The 25,820-nt window shown below is 45.7% G+C and overlaps 1 protein-coding gene across 1 annotated transcript in view; it reads left to right on the top strand.

Annotated features, from left to right (window-relative positions):
• Positions 1-25,820, top strand: part of SEC16B (SEC16 homolog B, endoplasmic reticulum export factor) — a 403,213-nt gene that overhangs the window by 49,525 nt on the left and 327,868 nt on the right. The window contains exon 4 of the mRNA XM_078642040.1: positions 24,607-24,727. Within this exon, the coding sequence (XP_078498166.1) occupies positions 24,607-24,727 (121 nt within the window). The remainder of the gene's footprint in view (positions 1-24,606; positions 24,728-25,820) is intronic.

Genomic DNA, 25,820 nt, shown 5'->3' with positions numbered 1-25,820 from the left:
GAGAAAGCCGTCAACAACCAGCTCGCCGCCTTCCTCGAAGCCAACAAATCCCTCGACCCCTCACAATCTGGCTTCCGAGCAAAACACAGCACTGAGACCGCCCTCATCGCAGCAACAGACGACATTCGAACTCTACTGGACAATGGAGACACAGTCGCCCTCATCCTCCTCGACCTCTCTGCAGCATTCGATACAGTCTGCCACAGCACCCTTCTACAACGCCTCAATAACATCGGAATCCAAGGAAAAGCACTTGAATGGATCACCTCGTTCCTCACCGGAAGAACCCAGAGAGTCCGCCTTCCTCCATTCAAGTCAGAAGCCTCTGAACTCATATGCGGAGTACCTCAAGGATCCTCACTCAGCCCCACCCTCTTCAACGTTTACATGAGCCCCCTCGCGGCCATCGCACGCAAACACAACCTCAACATCATCTCCTACGCGGACGACACTCAACTGATCCTTTCTCTTACCAACGACCCCAGCACCGCCAAAACCAACCTACACGAAGGAATGAAAGAAGTCGCCGAATGGATGAAACAAAGCCGTCTAAAACTGAACTCAGACAAAACAGAAGTCCTCATCTTAGGTACATCCCCCTCTGCCTGGGACGACTCCTGGTGGCCGGAAGCCCTCGGAAAAGCACCCATCCCGACAGACCACGCACGGAACCTGGGCGTCATCCTGGACTCTTCACTCTCAATGAACAGACAAGTCAGCGCCGTATCCTCTTCCTGCTTCAACATTCTTCGCATGCTCAGAAAAACATTTCGCTGGATCCCCTCCGAGACAAGGAAAACAGTCACCCACGCTCTGGTCACGAGCCGACTGGACTACGGTAACACCCTCTACGCAGGTACCACCGCCAAACTCCAAAAGAAACTCCAACGAATCCAAAACGCCTCAGCCAGGCTCATATTAGACATTCCACGCAACGAACACATTTCTGGTCACCTTAAAGACCTCCACTGGCTACCCGTCAATAAAAGGATCACTTTCCGACTGCTTACCCACGCACACAAATCACTCTACGACATCGGACCAGATTGCCTCAACTCTCGACTATCCTTCTACACCCCCCCCCGCCAACTACGCTCTTCCAGCCAAGCCCTCGCCACTGTACCTCGCATCAACAAAACCACCATGGGAGGCAGATCCTTTTCTTACCTGGCCGCTAAAACATGGAACTCACTCCCCGCTTACCTTCGCCTCACCCAGAACCACCTAGCGTTCAGAAAGCAGCTTAAAACATGGATATTTGACAAATAATCTGTCTCCCCTTCCTAAGCGCCTTGAAACCCTCTGGGTATGTAGTGCGCTATACAAATTTCATGACTTGACTTGACTTGACTCTGTGTTTCCTTGTCCCAATGGGAAACAACGTTTATAACGCTGTCAATACCACGCGGGTAGGTAACAACGTGGACATTACATCGTCCGCGTTGTTACCCAGCATGGCATTACATCGCAAGTCGTTGCGCTAGATGACGCGCAACACCAAGGAATGTGTCAGATTTTAAATCCAACACATTCCCTACTGTTGCGCTAACTGGAGTAGGAACAGTAATTTATACTATTCCTAAGTCCAACACGCCATCTAGTGCAAGTCGTAGAAACAACTTGCGATGTAAAGCCGTGCGTGGTAACAAGGCAGACAATGTAACGTCCGCGTTGTAACCTAAAGCGTTGTAATGTATGTCGTAGTAACGTCATACATTCGTCCCAATGCCTAACTCTCCCTTTCCCAGTGCTCCTCTACCAGTGTCCTTGTCCCAGTGTCTGTGTTACAAGTTCTCCCTGTTCTTATCTTGCTGTGCTCATCTTCGTGCCCCAATGTCCCAGTTCTGGTGTCTGTGTATTACAGTCCATGTGTCTAATTCTCACTATACCAGCATCTTTTTCCAAGGCAGTGTCTCAGTGTCCAGGCAGCCTTTTGCCATTTTCCTCATTCTTACGTCTATGTCTTCTGTTCCTTTGCCCCTGTTCCCCTGCCCATTTCCTCCTGTTTTACTAGACAAGTCTGAGTCAGAGCCCATGTCTCCTTATCTCAAAGTTCAATTCTTTCTGCTACTTTATCACTCCTTCTCAATGTCTGTGTGCCCCTTCCATAGTGTGTGTTATAGTCCCAGTGTTTGTTTATCTTTGTTACATTATGTGTGTTGCCCATGCCCCTTTTCTTCTTGTCTCTGCCACTTGTTCATGACAGTTTGTCTTATGATGGTATCTGTGCCAGTATGAAGGTCTGTGTGTGTGCCAGTGAACATATCAGTCTAGACTTAGTGAAGGGGTAAGTCCAAGTAACAGTGCTGGGTTTGTGCAAATGTCAATCAATTCCCAGTGTACTGTTTGTACATCTCAGTGTAGCCATGGCTTCTTGTTCCTGTGCCTATTTTCCCTCTCCCAGTTGGTGTCTAAGCCTACCTTTTACAGTCTATGCATCTCCCTGCCCTTTACAATGTCTCACAGTTGCAGTGTCTTGCTTTCTTCTCCTAATGCCCTTGTCTCCATGTCCTTCTGTTTGTTTCTCCTGTTCCCAATGTCCAAGTTTCCCTGTATGTGTGTGTCTTGTCAGCATTAGCTTGTTTTAAGGCAGTGTCTGCAAGGGGTGCAGAATTCCTATAGCCCACATATTGTTTGGGGTCAGTTTTCGTGTTTTGTTTGTCCTTGGGACAAGTAGGCCCAACCCCTTGAGTACAAACCATTTGGCTGCTAGTTTACAGACCATGTTATGGATCTTGGGAGGGCATTGCCTGCAGCTAAGGTAACATTTGTATCTACATATTAACTCTGTTTTAACTTGTATTTTTATTTCATTGAGCAAAGCCTTTATTATTACGGTGAGTGCTCCAGGGAAATATAAGCTCTGGCTGCACTCAGTGGTTCCATTATAAAACAAGCATTTGCAATGCAATAGGTCTCTCATTTACGCAAGTTTGAGCTATTGGCATTGTAAATGACAATGCCTTTTTTATTTATGTTTTGGTTTTTTAAGCATAAATAAAAGGCATTGTCATTTACAATGCTAATAGCTTAAACTCTCGCAAAAGCGAGACCTATTGCATTGCACATGCTTGTTTTTGAAGAGGGCGTCTATACTGCTGGTGGCTTCATAAAGTCAATATTACCATTGGGGCCAAACAATACACAAATATTTTTTTCTAGGAGTATTTCAGTGAAACTGGTCGTCATTTAAGCATAAAATAACATCTGTCTGCAGTAAACAACATTTGCTGCAAACGCATTGTGAATAAGGCCCACAGAGAGTGGTCTTTTCTAAAGCACTGCAATCAGTCGAGGCAAGACCCTGAAGTGAATGGGGCAAACGCCTCTGATTGAGAACTAGTCAGAGGTTATCGATTTTTTCACAACAGTCATCCTTGCCTTTGTTAGTGATTTCTGTTAAGATCTGCTCTTCCATGTTGATGCATTGCTTCTTGCTTCGTGGGCTTCTAATTTGATTTCATGTTTGGCACAAGTGTCTACTCTTACACTACTGAATTTGGCTGCCTTCCACAAACACCACAACAACACAATGCCAGCTGCCTACTTACAAACATACTGTGCGCAAAAAACAAAAGAGGGGCAACGCACCGCGGCCAGGGTTGTTGAGTGTTCAACTGGTGTTAAACAAGGTATAATGGAACTAAACAAATGTAAATAGAGGTGGGCTCTGTCTGCTGTACTCGCGGTAAAGCGTGGGAAATTACGAACTTGGCAGGGGAGACTAAAAATAAATATGCAGGTGTGTGAATAACTCACTGAGCCAAACGTCGTTTATTAAGTAGTTTTAAAGCATCCGAGGGAGTGCTGGAAAGGTGCTACTTGAGCACAAAGGTTGGTGTTGCAGCATGGTCTGGGACTACCGGCCACCCCCCTCCTTAATACACCGACTGCATTACTTAATTCAACCATTCAACACATGGGTCTTTGGAAGTCAGGGGGTCAGGGCCACCCCTGGCCGTATTTATTAAAATATGAAAACAAATTAAAATTTTAATAAAATAAACATTTAGACAATTATTAAATGCACATTTCAGAACATTAGATTAACATCCATTTTTGACATGTATGATGGGCTAACCTTAACAAATATCTAGTAAAGCGTGTTTCCTAACCGAATCTAACATCCTGAAAATTAAAATGCATTCTAATAATTAAGTCGTACGGCAAGGTCGCTAACCGGTGTCAGATCCTTTTACAGCTACGCTCTCACGTTCGAGTTGCGCATGCGCAACCCAGGGCACGTTTCACCCACGTGCGCTCCCTGAACTCCATTTAACCATAACAGGAGGGCCCGTACACTCGCGCACCTTGATGACGTCATAGTGTCTGTGAGGGGTGGCTACCAACCTGAGGAGAGCGTAGACTCCCTCCCCCGCACCCTTCTAAGTAATGGATATCATATCCTGCCCCTGAAGTTCTGGGAGAGACCAATGGCTCCTCCCGACGGGCGGCCCCTTTCGTGAATGGGCCCGCCCCCCCCTAAGGACCTTAAAATGCTGCTCACCGATTATGACCTTACCGCCACAGGCCAGCATAGTTGACCGACTATCTGGCCCCCCCCCAACCGCCTACACTGAAAGGTCATACCTTCCTAATCAAAAAACCCTCTACCCCTGCTAGTTTGTTCCCTATCCATAGGGCATTCCCTGACTCTGTCAAATGGACCCCTACCCTGTGAAATAATTTCTCAATCCAAGTGTTGTTCCTCTTTACCGAGTGATTCTTCACCGAGTGACTCTGCGCACTCACCAAGTCCACCCCCCCTTTTCCTGCAGCCTGGGAAAAAAACAAAAAACTGAGCCCCCCTATGGTGCAGTCTGTGTTTTATATTTTGCTAACTAGCTTGCTAGTGTGATTATCCCTTCCACCAGAACCCCTTTTGCCCAATTAAAAAAAAAAAACAATCGTTGTTACCGGCATGTCAGATAATGACTGAGGGTGGGGGGCGTGCCTATCGGGTACCTCTCCTTCCCCGCTCTGGACGGACAGACCCCATCTTTTGTGTCCCTCTAGTGGCTGTGACCGGGGGTATCCTGGTACTAGCAGTGTACACCTCCCACTGGCGTATCGCGAAGTCTGCTAACCACCCACACCTGGCCACTACGCTCTGGGAAATGTTGAGTGTATGTCTACTACTTTACTATGGGAGTCCCCACTTCCCGACCAGGGGTGATGAGGCGTTGCATCGGCCTATTTATTCCTGGGGTTGCCAAGGCTAGCAATGCACACCCTTGTGCACTGCCCCATCCCTATCGTTGGGCCTACCTATTGGTAACCTATGAATATACCATGCTGACATTGGTGGCCCTGCGAGCGCAGGCACCGTTACTGTAGAAATACAATTTCCTGTTACGGAGAATACTGCCATTTTATGCGGCCAGCCCAATCTAGGGTTTACACACCAAAAACCCTGTGCTGGCACCTCCTGCGTCTTTGATCGCTCGCCCATCACACTTGCGTTGTTGCTTGCCATCCTCTACCTGACGTAAGCATCCCTTGGGCTGTCCACCTGTTGCAGCTGTTGTGATGTGGAGCACTCCAGATATCCACCATGGACCCGGCCATACATAAATGGAAAAGATAAACACAAACCATTAGTGTTTCTGGCGATAACTGCTGTACACGTGCTAGTCTTACATTTCCATCACTTGCTAAGTTTTAGATAAGATTAGCGCCAGATGCATACTCATTAACACTTCCGACTGTAAGTGTTAAGCATAACCTCAGTTTGTGTCCCATGTAGTGTGACTGGATTAGTGTTACGGAGAGTGCCCTGTAGAATGACCTACATTAGAGAATAATATCCAGTGTGCAGTACAGTGACCCAGTGCATGGGGTCCACCGTGATACAATAGCGCCCTCATGACTCCTTAAGGACGATACACAGTGTGCAGTGCGGTGCCACGGCACATTCATGGCTACTAAAATTCTGCTGCAGACCAGGACATCACCTCCTATTCCTGGTTTTCTACCCACGTCTTTAGGCCATAGGATCTAGGTTTGAAAGGGACAGTCTGTTTGCCAGTGCAGCATCTAAGTCGTTAAGCATAGGATCAGCACCGCCCTAACCATACTAGGCTGAAAAATTGGCTTCCTATTTTTACATTCATTGTTACTACAAGATAATTGTGCTGCAGGCGAGGACATCGCCTCTTAATCCTGGTTTTCTACCCCCGTCTTTATGCATACGATCTATGTGTGAAAAAAGGACAGTCCGTTTGACAGTGCAGCATCAAAGTCTTTACCCAAAAGGATTAGCACAGCCCTAACTATGCCAGGCTGTAAAATGGCACAAGATCCTTTTTAGCTCGCCACTTTGGCTTCTGGTAAATACCAACCCAGCCAACCGGACATACTCACAAGCGTCCCCAGAACTATGTGATGCCGCAACTGGGCTCTTGGACACCTTTTAAGGTGTGACATCCGGGGCCAGGGTGTGTAGGATTATCAGGACCCCAAGTAATCGGTCGTTAGCGTGGGGAAGTTCCACGCTTGCTGAAACTATCAGATCGGTTGATGTCATTGATCTTAGTACTCACATGAGATGACCTGTGAGATAAAGGCTTTTTCTCCGCGTGGGTCCCCATGTGTCACTACCTTGAGTGCTTCATGTCGGCCCCCACCGTTCTTAAAGGATGCAAGCCTCCTCCGCTTGCCTGCCATGGTCCGTATATCACTTTCTTGGTATAAGGTTCGGTACGCCCCCTAGGGCACAACGTATACTGTGCTAAGTTACTGCGTGTTAAATAAATTTACTGACTGTAATTCTTTGCCTCATAGCCTCCTAAAGGGACCAGAGGGATGTATTTAGGGTAAATACCTATATTTATATCCACCTGGTGTGGTCCAACTTTCATTTCCTCACTCGTGAGATTTTGACTGGTAAAACAAGCTGCTTTACCTTAGCAATGCAGACAACAAGAGTGGCAACACCTCAGATTCTCACTCAGGTTTCAATAAGAAATCCACTTGAGGACTCCCTTTTAGGTCCCAGTGGCCAAGCCCTGGAAGTCATATTCACCTAAGATTCGTTGCATTCAGTAATGCATAAAGTTCAGAAGAGAAGAGTCGGATGTTCATGAGATAACCACATGGCGCACCCCCCCTAGGAATGAGCAACATTCGACTATCAATACAAGAGCCACCCTGAGCTCTGGGCCCGTCCCATCTAGTAGACGGAGCAAGAAAACAAAACCAGGGACCTGCTGCTGTTGTTTCTAATAAATCCAACTAACACACTCCATGGCAGAATGCTATTCCATACTGATGAGAAAGGAAGGGGGGGCTAAATGACCGTCCCTAACCCATAGATCGACCTCATAGCATATATCTGCCCAACCTCCTTACACCCGCATGAGGAAGGCGGGGAACTTAACATTTAAATGGTCTCCCTGACTCAATTTAATATAATCACGGTGATATCACATACTAAAGCGCTACAGGATCTCAATAGTTAAAGGGTCAGAATCCTGGCAATGTAAGGATACTGATAGAAGAAGAGGACATTAACATCGCACTGTGCATTTCTCATCAGGTCTATAGGCAGTGTTTTATGCATCACACTCCTTGAGCATTAAGTGTATGCAAGCTGGTTATCCTTGGCCTACCGGATGACTCCCTCCAGAGGCTACACTTAACCGTTGCTTTACTTTATATAACCCACTGTGGTAGCCGGTGAAGTTGTGCCGCAGCAGAAGACTACATTATGTGTCCTTCGGATACATTACTATGCAATATGCGCCGCAGCACGTTCCGTGAATTGATCCAAAAGGAATAGCTACGCTCGCATCTCTAGAGAGCAGAAAGAACTCACTCGTTGTATTAATTTAAATTGTGTATTTAGTACAGATCTGTTTTTAACTTATACAAGACGCATAGGAACCCCACTACCTATGTAATAGCAACATTAAATGTTTAGAGGAATTGTCACCTGGCATGACGTCATGCCATAACTTCTCCCCTATTGAGAAGTGAGCAGTGTGCGCACAGGCACCTCGAAGTGCCTACTGTCCCTGCAGTCTGGAAAAAACAGCGCAATGCGACAGGTAGTCTAGTCTTTTCCTTACGCTCTTTAGCATACTTTCATGAAGCGTTAAATATCGTCCAAATAACTGTGCTTATACCCCAGCCTCATACTAACCATATTTCGGACTGGTACCTTACGAATTGTCCGTGTAATACCTGATATTACAGAGCGGGTGGTGGGACACGTATGCCTCTGGGCCATCAGACTCCCGTTTCTAAGAGAATTAGTGAAGTGCCAGCACAGTAAACGGTGCTGTATTTAAAACGCGACATCTAAGTGGCGAAAAGCGGATTTACCACACTGAGGCAATACATGCCCGATTTGTCAGTCTTTGTCAAAGAGCCACTTACCGACTGGTTATTTGCTATTCCGGCGTGCCCCAATATGGTGGCCAAACGTAGACTTCCACCCTGTCCCCTCACAAGAACGAATACCATGGCGGAATGACTCTAAAAATTTAAAAGTGTCTCCAACAAGGTCTCGACAGATAAAATACTCGACCCATTTTATTTAAAGTTAAAATAGTGGGCCACGCCTTAATTAAGGGCATGGTATAAGATTAACTAAGCTTGACATCTGTGCTTAGCCTAGTGTGCTGCCCTAATCGTGCTTCGCTGTTTCTGTTATTGCATCCAGATATATGATACAACAACACATAACATCATACCTACAAGGTTTTCAATGGTTGTTAGCTATAGAAGATAAATAAGCAGCAACTATGGCTCGTACTCCACTAGTGAGCAGTGAGAGCACAGGTACATCAAAGTGCCTGCTGTCCCTGCAGTCCGGAAACAGGGCACCTGTGCCAGGGCTCAAAACAGAGCCCTATTGCGATATTTTCCACTTTACAAATAGCCTGGTTATACATGGCATTCATCAAACCGACCGCTTAGAGTAACCATTAGCGCATATTGTCGTACCCATGTAAAGAAAAAACCGTTCTTAGTCATGCTAGATATCCTTCTATCTGAAAAACATGCAAATACACTTTATTCCTCTATTTTCAACTTGACCACTAGATGGCAGCGCAGGCAGCTAGATAAAGCTTAATGCATGCCGAAACAGAATCCCATTCCAGACTTTCGTCCTTGCCATCTTCATTCTTTTCTTCATACATGCACGTGTGCAAACAGATATACACACACATATGAATATGGACATAAGCACACCCACCCTGACCCCGGTCCCTACCGGACATGTACACCTGAAAAGGAAGAAAGGAGCTATCGAGCCCTGGTGCACGGCTGTGCTCTTAGATCGCAAATGGTGGTAGATACATCCATACATGGAAAACGGTGAAACAAGCAATCATGGGAAATACTCAAGGGGAACATTCCGCTTTGCAATATAAATAAGGCTTTTGATGGATTTATACATTAATCCCGGGACGCTAACCTCAGTTCCTCGTGTGCGTTCGTCACCCCTTGTCAACCAAGCCTGTTTTTCATTTTATAAGCATTTTTTCGTCTCGTTCCCCTCCCCATTAGCAAGTATTCTGACCGTTACTTTTTAACAGCGTGCAATCCGCATACCTGCACACCTAACCGACCTGTGACCTTGACTCTATCAGCATGCCGCTGCGAACAATCGAGCTAGAGGTAGAAGCAGCCATGAGTAAAACCAACCCCACAGCACACGGGGAAACAAGAGTCCAAAGGAAGCTCATCACGCACAGCTTTCATTATTATCATTGACCTTCGATACTGACTGCAGCACCAATGTTAATATCGCCGCTTAATCGGCCAGTATAGTTTTTCCTTCCATCAAATGCAACGTGCATTATTCGAGCCCTTTAAGACAACATTTGCGGGTGTTTTCCACATACCAGTCCACCCCAGGCTAAGGCACTATGGCTCGCTAACACCGCGCACGGCACCCGCCCCTGCCTTTCACCTGCCTGCCCCTGCATTCCACACTCGCCGAGCACCTGCGGCCCCACGGCTCACCTTTTAAGCCCCAGTCCGAGTCATGGGAACCTCCGGGCTCGAAGACTCCCGACCTCTCCTGGGCTCTCTATCAGACTCTTCCTGCGCCGCGCGTCCTGCTCCCGTTGCGCCGTCCGCTCCAGAATCCATGCTGGCCGCGTCCAAGAAACTCCGCTGCCCCGCATAGACCTGCACACGATAGTCCCCGACCGCTGGAAATACCGCGACACACCTGTGATCTCTGTAAAATAAAAAAGAGAGAAAATCATACAGCCCCACGGTGGGGCGAGGAGCGAGCCTGGGAGCGCGGGCACAAAGAGGCCGCTTCCTGTGCTCCCCAGGCTCTTAACCCCTTCGCCGTCGCGGCCCCGCCCCCTCGCCCCGGAAGTGCACAACTACTTCCGGGGCGAGGGCGGGGGGCGAGCCACCACGAAGGGACCGGGATATGGGAGGGGCCGGGCCCCGCCATGCATGCGTGGGGGCCGATTGGCCCCCCCTTTTCTTTTGGAGGCGGGCTTTAGACATGCTTGTCGTGCTGATGACTGGAGACCTGGAAAAAGTGGGAGAAAGAGGCTGTGTGGGGGAGGTTGGGCCGTTTGAACTAAGCAGCCTGAGTTGGTAAATCCCCATTGAGACCACGAATAGCTGTGTTGAAATGAAGGATGCAAAATATCAGAGCCTAAGAGGCCTGTCTGTTCGCCTGCTCTATACATTTGTGTCAATAAGGATTTATTGCGCCCAGACAGTACCGGAGCATCCCCGTGCATCCCAGCGCCAGGTTTGACGCCCTGTGAGGACGCCTTGGGACCACACCGATTTGACCAGTCTAACGAAATTAGCACGAGTTATAACACAAGAGGCACACTCTGATAAACACTACGGACTACAACATAGGAACAAAACGGTGGAGAAAACTGAAATAGTTTAAAACAGGAGTGCTGAATAATTGCACTAGTGGAAACGCATAAAATTGGCGTTTGGAGCCCAAGGGAGCCCCGCCTATACTGATTGGAGGACACTACTATGTCAGGTCCATCCTGGGAGAAATCTAGGAAATTATACAAGAGTACATATACATGTCTTGGAGAAGGTGGTTTTAATAAGAATAATATCACCGAAACGCGTCGACGCCTTTTTCTACATAAATTGGTTGTATCCAAGGAACGTGTGGGGGTCCATTAGATTATAGTGGGCTGTGGACACCCTCACAAACAATAACATGAATTCCATAGGAAACAACCCATTATTGATGTGATTAATTGTTTACACTGGAAATGTTTGGTCTCTCGCAACTTTTATGATTATAGTGTTTTGTTTTTAATGTAATCGCTATTGTATTGGAAGTGTGTTTACTTGATGAATTTTATATAGACATTGAATTTATAATAAAGAACCTTTTTTATGTATTTCTTTGCCACATTTCATATATATTGTGCTTGACTAGTGGGGTCTGGGGGTCTGTAAGTGAGTGTGCATGACTGTGGGAGTATGCGATAGAGAAATAGGGATTATTGTAGGGAATAACAAACTGTCCATCCAAGAGAGTTTAAGTTTAAGTTTAAAATATTTGTTAAGCGCAACATACACCTGAGCGGTTTCTTGGCGCTGAGATAGCAAACAACCTGCTGGGCAGAAGCAATCGCAAAGCATAAACTGAAGAGGGGAACAGAGGTTAAGACAGAAAAGCCTGAGTGAATAAAAATGTTTTCAATGACTTGCGGAAAATGGAATACTGAGTGAGAGACCTAAGGTGAAAGGGGAGAGAATTCCAGAACATGGGGGCGAGAGTGGAAAATTTCGAGCCACCCTGTTTCTTTTTCCTGAAGCGGGGGACTGCTAAAAGATGTTGTGCCGCGGAACGGAGATCTCTGCCAGGAACATAGGCTTTGATGGCTGAAGATATAAAGAGGGGGGCCAGGCCCGTCCTGGCCTGAAACGCCATGCAGCCTAATTTGAACAGGGCGCGTTCCCGAACGGGAAGCCAGTGGAGGGTCTTCAGGAGGGGCGAGGTATGATGGAATTTGGGGAGACCGAAGGCAAGGCGGGCCGCCTGGTTCTGCACCAGTTGCAGTTTGCGCAGGCTGTATTGAGGGATACCATTGAACAAAATGTTCCCGTAGTCCAGGCGGGACAGGACCAGTGCGGACATAATTAGTTTGAGTGCAGAGAAGGAGAAAAAGCGAGAAATAGAGCGGATAGTACGAAGAGTAAGGAAGCAGGAAGAAACCACCGAACCTATCTGGGAGTGCATAGTGAGTTTGTCATTTAGCTTGATGCCAAGAGTCTTAACAGAGGGAACTGGGGTAGGGGGAGAACCAAAGGAAGGGGGCCAAAATAGAGAGTTCCAGGGACTGGAGCAACCACCCGTAACCACAAGTTCCGTCTTATCGGGATTGAGCTTCAGGTGGTTGAAGTTCATCCAGTCCCTGATGAAAGATAGAATAGATTGGAAGTTAGAAATAGAGTCAGGGGAAGAGGACAGATTAAAGATGAGCTGGAGGTCATCGGCATAGTTGTATACCGTGACCTCCAGCTGCTGTAGAGCGAAGATAAGAGGCGAAATGTAAAGATTGAACAGTAAGGGGGACAGAGAGGAGCCCTGGGGAACACCGCACTGGACCTGGCAGGGGGTAGCTGAAAACTCCCCAAGATGGACCGCCTGGGTCCGGTCCCTCAAAAAGGAGGAGAGCCAAATAAGGGCTGAGCCTCCTATGCCCGCCGCCCTGACACGGGAAAGTAAGATGGAATGATCCACCGTGTCAAAAGCGGCGGACAGATCAAGGAGGACCAGCGCCTGAGATTTGCCTACATCCATACCCTCTCTGAGGGTATCTAGTACTGACACCACCACTGACTCTGTCGAGTGCTTGGGTCGAAACCCAGCCTGACACGGGGCCAACCTCCCATTTTCCTCGACAAAGGAGCTGAGCGCAGATGTGACATGTCGCTCAAGCACCTTCCCCAAAAAGGGTAGGAGGGAGATGGGTAGTAGTTGGCCATCACGGAGGGGTCGGCTCCTGGCTTTTTTAAAATGGGGACGATGGAAGCGGATTTTAGTGATGGAGTAACAACCCCTTGGGCCAGTGAAGCATTAAGGAAGCTGAAAGGAGGCACAGTACAGACAGAGTAAACCTGCCGTAGAATGTGTGCCGGGCAGATGTCTGAGGGGGAACCGGATTTGATTTTGGGAAGGAGAGACAGGAAGATTTCCTCGGAAAGAGGGGGAAAGGAATTGAAAAAGGCTGGGGCGGGGGGTGGCAGGGGGTCAACGAAGAGGGGGGAGGGGGGGGAATGTTGGATTTAATTGTCGCGATTTTTCCTACAAAGTAGGAATTCAACGAATCACAAAGTTTCTGGGAGGGAGGGGGTTTGAGTGAGGTCCTGTCGGAAAAAGCCAGATCGTGAGTGATGGCGAAGATCTCCTTTGGTTGATTCTCGGCCGCCAACATTTTGGCCGAGAAATAGGCTTTCTTGGCCTCTGTGATGTTTTTTTTGTACGTCCCTAGGAGAAGGACGTAACGGGACCTAGAGATGGAGGAATAATCCAATCTCCATCTGCGTTCTGCCTGTCGAACCGTAAGCTTCAGTGCTTTTAGATCATTGCTGAACCACCGATTGACGTCTTTAGGGCGCCTAATCGAGGTGCGCCGAAGAGGAGCCAAGCAGTCGCTTCCATTCGTGAGCCACAAATCGATGGCTTTGGCTTGAGCTATGGAGTCCAGGCCCGATACAGAGGGAGAGGAGGCCAGAAGTGAAGTCGTAAGGTCGGACAGATTGACCTTGCCCCAATTGCGAGCCCATGAGTTTTTGGTGTGAGTAAGTGTCTTGGTCGGGCAGAGGCTAAAGGAAAACGAAATTAAAAAGTGATCGGACCAAGTGCATGGGGTAACAGACAGTGCAGACAAGGGACAATTAAGAGACCAAACTTGGTCTAAGATGTGGCCATGAGTGTGGGTAGGGGTGTGGACAAGGGAGGTAAAATTAAGAGAGAGGAGGGTTTCCGAAAATTCCTTCGATGAGGCGCATTCCTTAGGGTCTGTCGGCCAATAGTTGAAGTCCCCGAGGACTAGAACCGAGGCATAGTTGACGGCCAGAGTGCCGAGTAAGTCTTGAAAGGCCGGGAGAAAAGAAGGGGTTGGTTGAGGTGGGCGGTAGATGAGCACGATGGCTAGGTGGGGGGAGAGAGAGGTGGAACGGGCCACCAAGTGGTCGATTCCTCCCAAAGGGGGTGATGGAAGAGTCTGGAACTGGAAGTCATTACGGGCGATGAGGGCAACGCCTCCACCCGTTTTCCCACCGGGGCGGTCGGCCCGGATAGCGTAATAGGTAGAGGGAAGGGCAGCCAGTAGAGACGGAAGAGAAGATTCAGAGAACCAAGTCTCCGTCAACAGCAAGAGATCGGGTTTGTCCGTGTCTAAGAGAATGAAAAGTTCCTGATAATGTTTGATAGCTGACCTAGTGTTTAATAGAATAATAGATAACAGGGGAGAGCGGAGGTCAGAGGTGGTTAATGAGCGGGGAGCAGACGGGGAAGACGTAGGAAGAGGACAACCTAGTGGGCAGGCGTGACAGGGAGAATGACAGCCCATAATGGTGGTCCGTTGAATAGTGCGAGGGTCGAGGGGCCAATGACCTTGTAGTAGGGTCAAGTCAGCAGAAGAATATCGGATAGGAGGACCAGGGGTAGCGGCCCCTAGCCCCGGCCGGCCGCGGACGGGCGCAGACTGGCTTAACTCTGGCGCGACTCCGGCGCGCCTACGTCGCGCCCGCTGCGCTCGTCCGCTGCGCTGATACATAGTGGTCGTTTTAGTAGCCGTGTGGCCAGGGGGGTGTGGCCAAGGAGAGGCCGACCAACAACCCCACCCAAGATGGCGCCCGCAGTCGCAAGCGACCGGCTTCAGGCAGACCAGCAGGTAAGTGAGGCAGGCTTGTAATCAGCGAGCCACAGGGGTGCGATTTTTAAAAACTGGGAAACAAGTACAGAGTGCCCTTACTTGTAATCAGCAGGGCGGGTGGGGGAATAGTAAAAAAAACGATAGTGCTCGTAGTCAGCAAGGGCGAGTAGAAGTAAAGTTAAAAAGTACTGCAGCAACACATGCGCGCGAGCCCTCTGCCACCGGGCTGCGTGCTATCACTGAAGGAAGGGGGAGGAAGGACCTTAGTAGCCGTGTTTTGTGTTTGATTTACCTGTTGTACCCTCTCTCTTGGTAATTGGGGTCACTCCCTCCTTTTTTGTAGTTGCAAAATATCAGAGCCTAAGATGCCTGTTTGTTCGCCTGCTGTATACATTTGTGTCAATAAGAATTTACATAACACTGACTGGCACAGATGCTTGCAGTCCTGCGTGAAAGTTCTTTTTTTGTCACCCATTGCCATCAGGCATCAGCCAGCCATCCCCACTTTTAAAACAATGTTATCTCCGAACACTGACGTGCTCCCGCATTTGATTCAGACTCACCCCTCCAATGTATTGTCTCATAATGTTTATTTTATTATGCATACATCATCTTGTATCCTATACCATGTTTTCACTACTCTGTTCACTCATGTTGTAAAGCGCGCTGATACCCACGGGTCTAGCCAGCACTATATAATTCTTCTAAAATAAAGAAAGAAATAAATAAAATAAAGTCATTCCAATCTTTTTCTGCCACAAGTCTACAGACATCATGAGAATTTATCTGGGTAATCTGTCTGGCATTGAATCATAGAACTACATTGAATCATAGAACTACATGTCCCAGGATGCACTCTGATATTACAATGATGAATATTCATGTCCATTCCATTTGGCGAAGTTGGCCTTAATCTTGACCAACTTAATGTTATATCACCATTCACTCCAAGGCACACAAGTCGCACAGTCACAGACTTCAACAACAAGAAGATGCAGGGGCAGAGCTAACAGAGGGAACTGCTGTGTAACCAGAAGCAAAAAAGAACAAGCCTTGCGTGACGTGCCTGGCTCTAACCCCCCTGTGCCCCTCACACAGAAGAAAACAGCAAATTAATTAAATAACCAAGCGTGGTCGCTAAAGTGAACGGACCACACTGCAAATTAATTAAATAAACAAGCTCGGCCGCAAAATCGAAAGGGGCCCATGCTGCAAATTAATTAAATAAACAAGCGCGGCCTCTAAAGTGCAAGCGGACCGAACTGCAAATAAAAAAACGTAAAATAGTGCTCTTAGCCATGATAAAGTAGACTGTTTAGCATGACCAGTAAAAGGTCCAGTACTTATGGGCGGTAACAAATGGAGACAAGGCAGTACCAAGGAGGGACTAAAAAGCCAATTTACCAATCAGGAGCCAGCATTTAAGAAGGACAATGACAGAAAGCCAATGACAAATATGGGCGGAGAGTGGATGAGGCTTCCGCAGCATACCCTACCTCGCAGAGCGAGCAGTGCATGCCCTAAATATCTAATACCTAAATATGTACACCTTTGCATGGTTTAACTATATGAGGCTACGTGTAATGCTCCCAGAATTTTCTCTCTGATAATATGCAAATATTTGCAGAGCCTTGGAATTAAGCTTGATGATTCTTTGGCAAAAAAGCAAAAATATTCTTGGTCTCAAAAAGAACACATTGGAAAAGAAGTCACTGGCACTGAACAAAACAAATTTTTGTGCCGATATACCACTTGTGAAAGAGCTGAATGTGTCACCCACAGTGAAGCCAGAAGATAAGTAGAGAGAGATTGAATTGTAATTAAAACAAAAGGTCTTGGTCAGCACTAGACCTAATTTGGGGCCTAATTCCTAAAGATAATCACATTAGTGCTGATTTACTGCTGTCATAAATTTACAAGAATTTACAAAGGTAGCCCAGGACATGGTACTCCTAGTAAATATTTCTGAACTGCATTTTAGCAAGAGCAAATATGCATGTGTAGACTTGGTAATGCGAAAATCTGCTGAGCATGTACAAGTTCACTTTTACTGCAACCATTTTTTTAATCAACGATGGAAGTTTTACTTCTGCCCTTGTCAGGAGTACATTTCCAACCTTTCTCAGTAAGGGAAAAAATTAGAGAAGGGTCTGGTAAAAACCCATAAACATGCAAGTAAGTTCATAGGTTTGCACAGACTCAAAAGAGCATTCCAACCCTGAAACTATTTCTTACCGCTACCTCTGCAGAAAGGTGGCAAAATTACTGAATTGCTAGTATTTCATAACCTACTATAGAATGAGGCCTGGTATTATCAAAGAGGCCATTATCAACGCTCTTTAATGGGATTGCTGCCATAATGTGGTGCTGCCCTATGTGGGACCAAAGGGACAAGTGGATTTTTTAAAGAACAAGTAGATTCATGAACCAGTCACGTGGACAATTGCCAGTGCAGGTGCATTTTCCTGTTTGCATTCTCCCACTCTGTTGTCCTCTCCTTGTAACCACACCTGAGTCTTTCTGCCAAATCAGCCTCTCCCTACCCCACTCTCAGTGTCCTCCTATCACAGTGTTTGTTTCTCCCGGCCCCCTCTTCCTCTATCCTTATCCTCTGTTCTAGTCTGTAGCACCCAGTGCCAGTGCCCTTGCCTCTCTCTTCCAGTGTCTGTATGTCCATGTTCCTGTCCAGATTTCTCTGTCCCAGTGTCCATATCACTCTCTCCTAATGTCCCTGTCGCTCTGTATCAGTGTCCTTCCCCTGCCTCACAGTCAGATTTTCCCAGCCCAGTGTCCTTGCCTTAGTGCTTTAGTGTCTGCATGACCCTATTTCCAGTCAATTTATTTCTCTCTCAATGTTTGTCTCTCCCAGTCCTTATGTGTGCTTCCTCTTGTTGTCAGTTTGTTGGTGTTGTAGCTAGTACTGATGCCCTTGGGGATGGCACTGTATTGTTGGTAAAGGTGTACCTACTATTGCAGGTGGCAGTATCATGTAGGTGCTTGCAGGTAACCACGTCTGTAACAATGTAGATGTAAGAGAAGTTGTTGGCGCATGCAGCAGTGTCTGGATTGGAAGGGCCATTTGTTTTAGTATAGGTGGTCCTTCTCGCTGTGTGAATTGTATTGGTGTGGATAGGGTATATTTCACAGGTAGGCTATTAATTGTGTGTACTTTGTCAAGGCCACAAAACAATCTAATATCCCTGTCCTGTGTGATTGCCCCTTAACCCCATAGGTGCTGAAGCTTTTCCCGCCCCAGTTCTAAGCCCTGTTTTTTTTTGTTGTTTTTTTTTTGTGCTTAAGCCTTCTTAACGTTTGCTTTGCACAAAAAGGTATTCAGGCCAAATCTGTGTCCTTTTTGTCCACGTCTTGGGAATTTTAAAGGTGCCCAGGATTTCTAGACTGTCCTGGAGGGAACCGTGGAGATTGTTAATCAGGGACCATGAGAAGACCACATTGACTTCATATGGTCACAGTTTTCATTGGCCCCTGTCGCAGGTGCTCATTCCAGATACACAAGTGAGTATAGTTTTTGTCGGAAGAAGAGTGAGAATGTTGAATGGCAGGAATTTCGTGGCTTCTCACATATTCTGGACTATTTCCACACAGAAATGAGCTTTTCTGGGCTTCGTGGTAGAAAAACTGAGTAGGGTCCATGTGAGTCTCACCACCCTGGACTCCTCTAGCTGTTCAGTTAGCAAAAATGTCAAGGGTTGGTATTGTTTCCTTTAGTGCTCATCCACTACTCAAGTACAGACTTATACTGGATGGATTTGGCACAACCAATGGTAATAGGTTCAAATACTGTTAGAAATAAGGTTTCTAGTTGGCAGAGGTATAAACCCTGTCTAAGTAGGGACCACCATTTTAGTCAGGTTAAGTTAGATACACATTAAAAGATAGCCTGTGCTCACCCTCTGGTGGCTCGGCACAGAGCAGTCAGACTTATCTAAAGAGACAATGTGTAAATTATTTGTGCAATACATACACACATAGTAACACAATGAATACACCACAAATAGACTCCACATTGGTTTAGAAAGATAGAGAATATGTTTATGAATAAAACAAGTCCAAAATGACAACAATCCAAAAAGTACAACCAGTTATGAATTTTTAATGATTAAACCAAAAATAGTTTTTAGAAATCAGAAGGGCTAAAGGTTACTTGAGGCCGTACTAGACTGGGGTAGATCCAAAGTCAGACTGATCGTGATGGAGGGCAGGCTAGATATAGGACTCCCACAAGTCCCGCTTATAAAGATCCTTGGATGGAGTAAAGCGTCATTGTTGAGAGTACGGTGTGTTGGTTTCGAATCACGCAGTTGGATCAATGCATCGAAGACGAGCCTCGCAGACAGGAACTCGGATTGATTCTTCATCAGAGCTGAACCTCACAGTCAGGACCTCCGATTTGCACTGCATTGTCGTCGAGCCAAACAGGGATGTCTTTGAATCGGCACTGCTTCGGTGTCGAAGGGCACTGCGTTGGTTCTGATTGGCTTAGTGGTGACGATGGCAGAGTCCAGCAGTAGCAGCAGAGGCAAACCAGCAAGTCCTTACAGACACTCTGGATTCAAGTGAGATGGGTCCAGTCCTTGTCCATCGCAAGGCAAAGATCAGCAGGGGCAGCTCAGCACAGCAATAAAACAGTTCCTTAGAACAGTCAGTCAAACAGAGTGGCAATCATTTTAGCACAACAGTCCTTACTCCTGGCAGAGTTCTTCACAGGCCTAGTAGTGTACTGATTTGGTAGGGCCAGAGAACCAGTACTTATACCCAAATGTGCCTTTGAAGTGGGGGGTGACTTCAAAACAGCTCCTTGAAGTGCACTGGTCCCCTTTCATCTAAGCCCTGTCTGCCAGGCTAACTGTAGGGGGGTAATCAGCCCTTTGTGTGGGACACAGAAAACTGCCTATACGGATGTGTCAGCTACCTCTCCCCCTTCCTGCCTATGAAGGCTATGAGATTGTAGATGAATGCAGATAAGTCCTCTGTCATACCACCCTTCCTGTGTGTGTGGCTGTCTAGAGGGAATTCACAAAGTGTAGCTGTCACACAGCCCAGGTGTGTGTTGCAGACAGGATGCAAGGCACTTAAATCAATAGGAGCGAAGAAATGTCCACTTTCTAAAAGTTTTGTATGAAGGGGTAGACCCAATGTTAGTAGCTAGATAGGGCCTAATTAAAGTTGTACAACAAAGAATCTAGCTACCATTTCTAGTGCTGCTGTCTTCTTAAACAGACAAAGGGCCAATATATGATTTCATTGGTCCTGGTTATTTGTTTAACCATTACTTCGTCATTTCATTGTATAATTTTGTCATTTCATTCAGTCTGAAATAGAGAATACACTGTTTGTTACAGACAAATACCAACAAAAATGTTACGAACATGAAAAACTACACAAGCAAATAATGCATACAAATGATTTAAAAAATAGTGCAGCAAAACAATACACCAGTAGGTTGTTTAGCGAACATTAACCATAAAACACTCTCATTGTGTGTAGTTCATAATGTCTTTAGAGAGATGCTAGCCATTTGGAACAATCTTGAGAACAGTTGGGGTTAAATCAACGCTAAATTTCCCTCAACGCTGCCTGAGTTCATTAGCTGTTAGATCCTCACTGGCATAAAAAAAAAGCACTGACACGTTTCAAATCCCAGAGACACTCGTGGGACTCTCTTCAGGGCTTTGACTTGGTGTAATCTGGTTAATGTGGGCACATTTGTTTCCTGATAGGCGAATTCTTCATCTCCTATTTTTGTAAAAGCAAGTCCCGTGTCTGTTTGATCATAATGTGGCTAATCACAAAATCAGACCTTCTATCCGTCATAGAAACATGATTGAGAGAGGACATAACCCCAGTAATTCATGAAGGCAGCGGTTACTTCCACCTACCACAGAATTCATCATGGGGAAATGGCTGATCCCCCTCAATTGTGCCACCCATGGGTTCCTGGAAAACCAGTGCAACAGCAGGTGAAAGAAATATGGCTGCCAACCTTTTCCTTTCACTGGGGGACTTGAAGAGGCTTCCTAGAGAAACCTCAAAACTATTAATCCTCCCTCTGGCGACCGACCTCCCCCAATTATGCTGCCCAGGGGAGAAACGGAAAGGCCTAGTACAGCAGCAAGGAAAGCATGTGTAGCTGTCAATTTTTCCCTTCCCTGGAAAGACCCAATTAGCCTTCCCACAGAAGGGAAAATCGCCAAATGATTATACGCCCTCCTAGGGGGCAGACCCATGCCTACTAGGGTGCTGAAAACCCCAACCCAAAAAACAAGACATTCCTGGTGTTTAGTGGAATCTCTACTTGTGATTTGTGGTTCATCATTGACCTGTGAGGAGGGTTGTCATTGAGCGATGCATCGCTTGGAAGGGGAGATTCTACCTTTTTCAGCGATGCCTCTCTCAAACCAAATGAGGGCGGCGGTGGACGATATCCCACTGGATGGTTACTGAGCTGCTCTTACCTGCTCTTTGTGTCACTGTCCTGTGGTATCTGTGATGTCACTGATGGGTGAGGGAGGGGAAGCAATGTCAGCTAATGCAGATAGTCACATAAGAGAAGCCTCGGGTGCAAGTGCCAGAGGTTTCCCCTCGCTCCCCCTAAGGACATTCAGCAGCAGGATACCCTCACTGGTTATAGTGCGTTTTACAAATACACATAACATAACAACTTCCGCACTGGGGGGTATTATCAAGGACATCTATGGATCATCCTTAGTCCTCCACTCTAATGGCGTTAAACCCATTGTTTTCCAAGTCCACAACTAGCAAAGCAGAAGTTCTCTGAAGAAAGGGAAAATTGATCACTATCATCTTTCCCCAGCAGTGTCGACTATATTCACAGATATGGCCCTTTGCTTGGGTTCAGTGTAATCTTGAAAACCAGCGCCTTGCAAGGGGAGCGAGTTTTGGATCAACAGTATGTACTTGGTTTGTTTTCTACGGTAAGTGCACCATTAGATGGGCAGGGTCTGAGAAAGTGGGGTCAGTACAAAGAGAAAATAATGGTAACATTATAGAATCATATGCAGATTTTGAGGGCACTTTCCATTCAAAATAAGGTTGTGGTTAAAACCCCTTTTTTCTGTAATGGTTTATGTTCATACGGCTTTCTGATCTCTTTTTCAGTCACCAGCATTTGCTTACTGGTCCTCTGAAATGTCTAATGTGATAGCTAAGATCTGGAGCAAACAGTCCCCATGGTGCACTAAAGCTTTCATTATAACACAAGTAACTCCTCAGTCTACATCTGTCACTAAATGAAAGCCACTGCACAGATGGACCAGAGAGACCCTTCACACCAGCTCCACTTCAGTGCCACCCATGTTTCCCAAGTCACATCAATTCACTGAAAGCCCAGGGCCACAGAACCCATAGTTATTGATTGCCATTGGACATTTATATTTTTTATTTCCATTTTCCATAGTGCTGCAGTGCCAGAAAGTTGTTAGTGAACTTTATATATAACAGTACAATCGTAAGGGTAATACTTCTTAGTTTTTTAATGAAAAGGGTTGTAATAACAGACTAAATTGAAAAAGAAACTTAGGTGTGAAGTAACTAAGATTCACATTTAGCTGAGATGAAATTATAAGAGGTCTCACTAATTGTGTCCTTAGTAGGGGTGAGAGAGAGTTTCATAAACTGATTGTGGCACCAGTCAAGGATTGCTTTAGTGCAAGAATTGTATTCAGCTGCAAAGTTTCCATTTGAAGAATTGCTTATCTCTTTAGTCCCCTAAGTTCTCCAGAGAGGCCGAGGAGTGTTGCAGTGTATTATGGGGAACCCAAGTCCCCTGCCTTATATGTCAGATCACTAATTTTATATTTTATTCTAGCCTGAATTGATAGCCGATGCACTTCTTTTAGCATAGGTGAGATATAGTCCAACTTCCTCTTTGTATATATGTCTGGTTTCAGCATGAAATGCTCCCTTGATCTGGGTTAGCGTTGTCTGGGGAAGCACCAGCTAAATTAGTGTTTTCAAAGTCTAATTGGAAAAGGACTAGCATACGAGGACCTGTTTTCAGCAGACTGAATTTCATTGGTTTCAACAGATGTTTAAAGGAGATCTTTCGTATATTCTAGAGAAAACCTTTGAAGTGCACCCTACGATTCCTTGGCCGGTTTGTGGTAATCTTGCAACATGATATTAAAGTAAAGCACCAGAGAATAAGACCGAACATCAACATAAGTAAGTCATCAAAACTCAATCAAGTAGGCCACATAGTTATCAGGGACTGAATGTTTAACATTCAATAGAAAAGTTTGGAGAATCATCGGATCCAGTACAAAAAGGTCTTTGAGCAATGTGAGTAATGAACGGGATACCACGTGTCAAGGATTTACCATCACATCCCTGCCTTTGAGAACAAATAGCTCATTTTGCAGATACATTTTAGCATATGAGGAGATTTGCTTTAAGGCAGAGAACTTAAGCTGTGCTGTAATTATTGATAATAGTCAAGCTCTTTGTACGGATGGAAATGCAGGTCTTTCTGATAGTGAGAGTTACAAGGATTTAACATACCATGTATTCTCAGTAAATACTTTGATGCATTATACCAGGCACAACTATTTGTTTTACTTGTGTGGCTCTCTTTGCTATTCTCTTTGCATTTACCAAAACTACAATTTACACAACATGCACCCACAACATGAGAGTGCACTTACCAGGTGTATACATAGGTTCTGGACACAATATATTGTGCACACTCAGCTCATGCAGGACGCACGTGTAACATACACACAGCGTCATACTCTCTAAGAGAGTGGTATTGAAACACTCTTTCCCTTCTAAGTCTTTTACTAAATAAAATCATACATACACATTATTGGAAAGCTGTAAAGGGAGTGTTCTGATCAGAAAAGGGGTGGTCTTCAATGCCTCAATTAAGTGTCAGGTGAAGAGAGTTTTATGAGATATGGATAATTAGCTATATAAGAATGTAGGTTTATAAATTGGGTACTACACATCTGAACAAAGAGAAAGAGCTTGGGTATGGATCATGGATATTTTGTGAGTAATATAGAGTACCTAGCACAATGGTACCCAAATGCTCTCAAAAATCTGGAACCACGCATGGAAGTATACCCATATTCTACATTTCTACATTTTCTACATCCCATACAACCCATCTCCCACACTTCACAAAGCAATATAATCAAAGTATATGAACCCAACAACAAAGAAAATAGCAATGGAGCACTGCTCAACAGGAGCCTAGTCAAAATGGGACACTGTGCCCCACTTTCTGGACTTCTTGATGCACATTGGGAAATTCATAACCCGTCTTACTACTTACTTAGTCCTTCCAGACATAGGCAAGCTGCCCAGGGTACCAATCCTAGACAAGTCTTGCACTGAATAATTTATGAAAACCTTTGTCGTTTGATTACAGATTACCAGAAAAGAACAATGAAATGTTCATATAAGCAATTCAGGCACAGTTTATAACAACTAAAGGGAGAGTTAAGAGTAACTGCTCGCTAAACACTGGTTGAGTGTGCAAAGGAAGCAGTGGTGCCGGCCGGGTGGATCTATTGTGGTGGTAAATTTGAAACGTGGATGACTTTGCTTGCCAGGCAGTTGTCTGTATATCTCCTGCATTATCTTTGCATGTGCATCTGTGTGGGTGCAGACTGACATTATGGTTGTCCCCCCTCTTCTAGCTCAGCATGATTAAATACAGTAGCTGCCGTTTAACAGTCTTCGCTCAATTATCTCATTCTATCTTTGATTGCAGATTGGAGGCAGATGGAATTCTACAGGCAGCAGGGCTATTACTGGGACCCAGGGTACTATGGAGCCAACAAAGTGGAACAGGAGAACAGCCACTTTCCATCCAGAGATGGTGCTCTACAGAGGTAAAACCCGAGGGAGGCGGGAGGATAGGTAATTGTTACGCTAAGGCAATGTTGCTTCTTCAGATGAAATGTGAAGAAGGTGGTGAGGTTTACTGTGGGATGATCTGTAATATTCATAACATTTAGAATATCTTTGCACATGCACAGGGTGCCAGAAAACATTTTCTTTTTTCAAACAAATTCATATTTTACAATTCAAATAATAAGAAATTATGTCCAGTTAGGCAACATCGAATGATTGTTTTATAACCAGTTCGCCGAATTAAAGACCCAGCAGTATATTTTGTTGAAAACACTACTGCTAAAATTACATTTAGAGTAAAATAAAAGAAGGAAATTGTATCCTAATACAAAACAGTATATCACAGTGCAAACTGCCCCTTAATCTTTGAGAACTTTGGAGCACTGTGCTAACACATCGTGCTCAGCAAGGAGTTAGTTTAGCAGTTTGTGTTTTTCCACCCAGTGAGGAAGATCTCAAACACTTTCTGTATTTTTTGAAGGCTGCTTCTGGCTTAAAATGTAACATTGTTGATTGTTATATATTTTGTTTAGAAGAATGGCTTTTTGACTAACTTTTCCTGAGGATATTTTAACCCTCTTTATTCCTTCATGCACCATGCCTTCTCTTTTTGATAACCATCAATCCTCTGGTGGTAAACTATCACCAGAGGATGGACATCATCGGTGTCTGTGTGGTCTACCTACCTGACTTCCACTCAATAAAGGACTGTAACATTTGTCAGAAAATGTCATATAGGAGGCTGTGCGATAGTGAAGGTGTTTGCCCCAGGGCTAATAAATAGGAAATTGGGAAGAAAGTTTCTCCAGCAGCATATGCATCAGAGGCGAGAGGGCCAACTTCTGCCCTATCTTTCTGTCATGAAACTGCTTCTGCTACTTTAGAAGGTCAGGCAGCAGGATCCTGCTCGACGTCGCGGTGTCCAGTTCCAACCTCTCTTCCTCTCTTGAAACTCTATCTTCTACATCTGGAGGTGAGTAGGTAGCATTTCACTCTCGGTGATAGGTCATATTTCTATTTCTATTTCTATACGGAATTTGTTAAGCGCACGGTCACCCAGGGGTGTGGAGT

Source organism: Lissotriton helveticus, chromosome 1_1 (assembly GCF_964261635.1).
Source record: "Lissotriton helveticus chromosome 1_1, aLisHel1.1, whole genome shotgun sequence".
Taxonomy (NCBI): domain Eukaryota; kingdom Metazoa; phylum Chordata; class Amphibia; order Caudata; family Salamandridae; genus Lissotriton; species Lissotriton helveticus.
The sequence above is the reverse complement of the archived record's forward strand: the minus strand, read 5'-3'. Positions and strand labels throughout refer to the sequence as shown.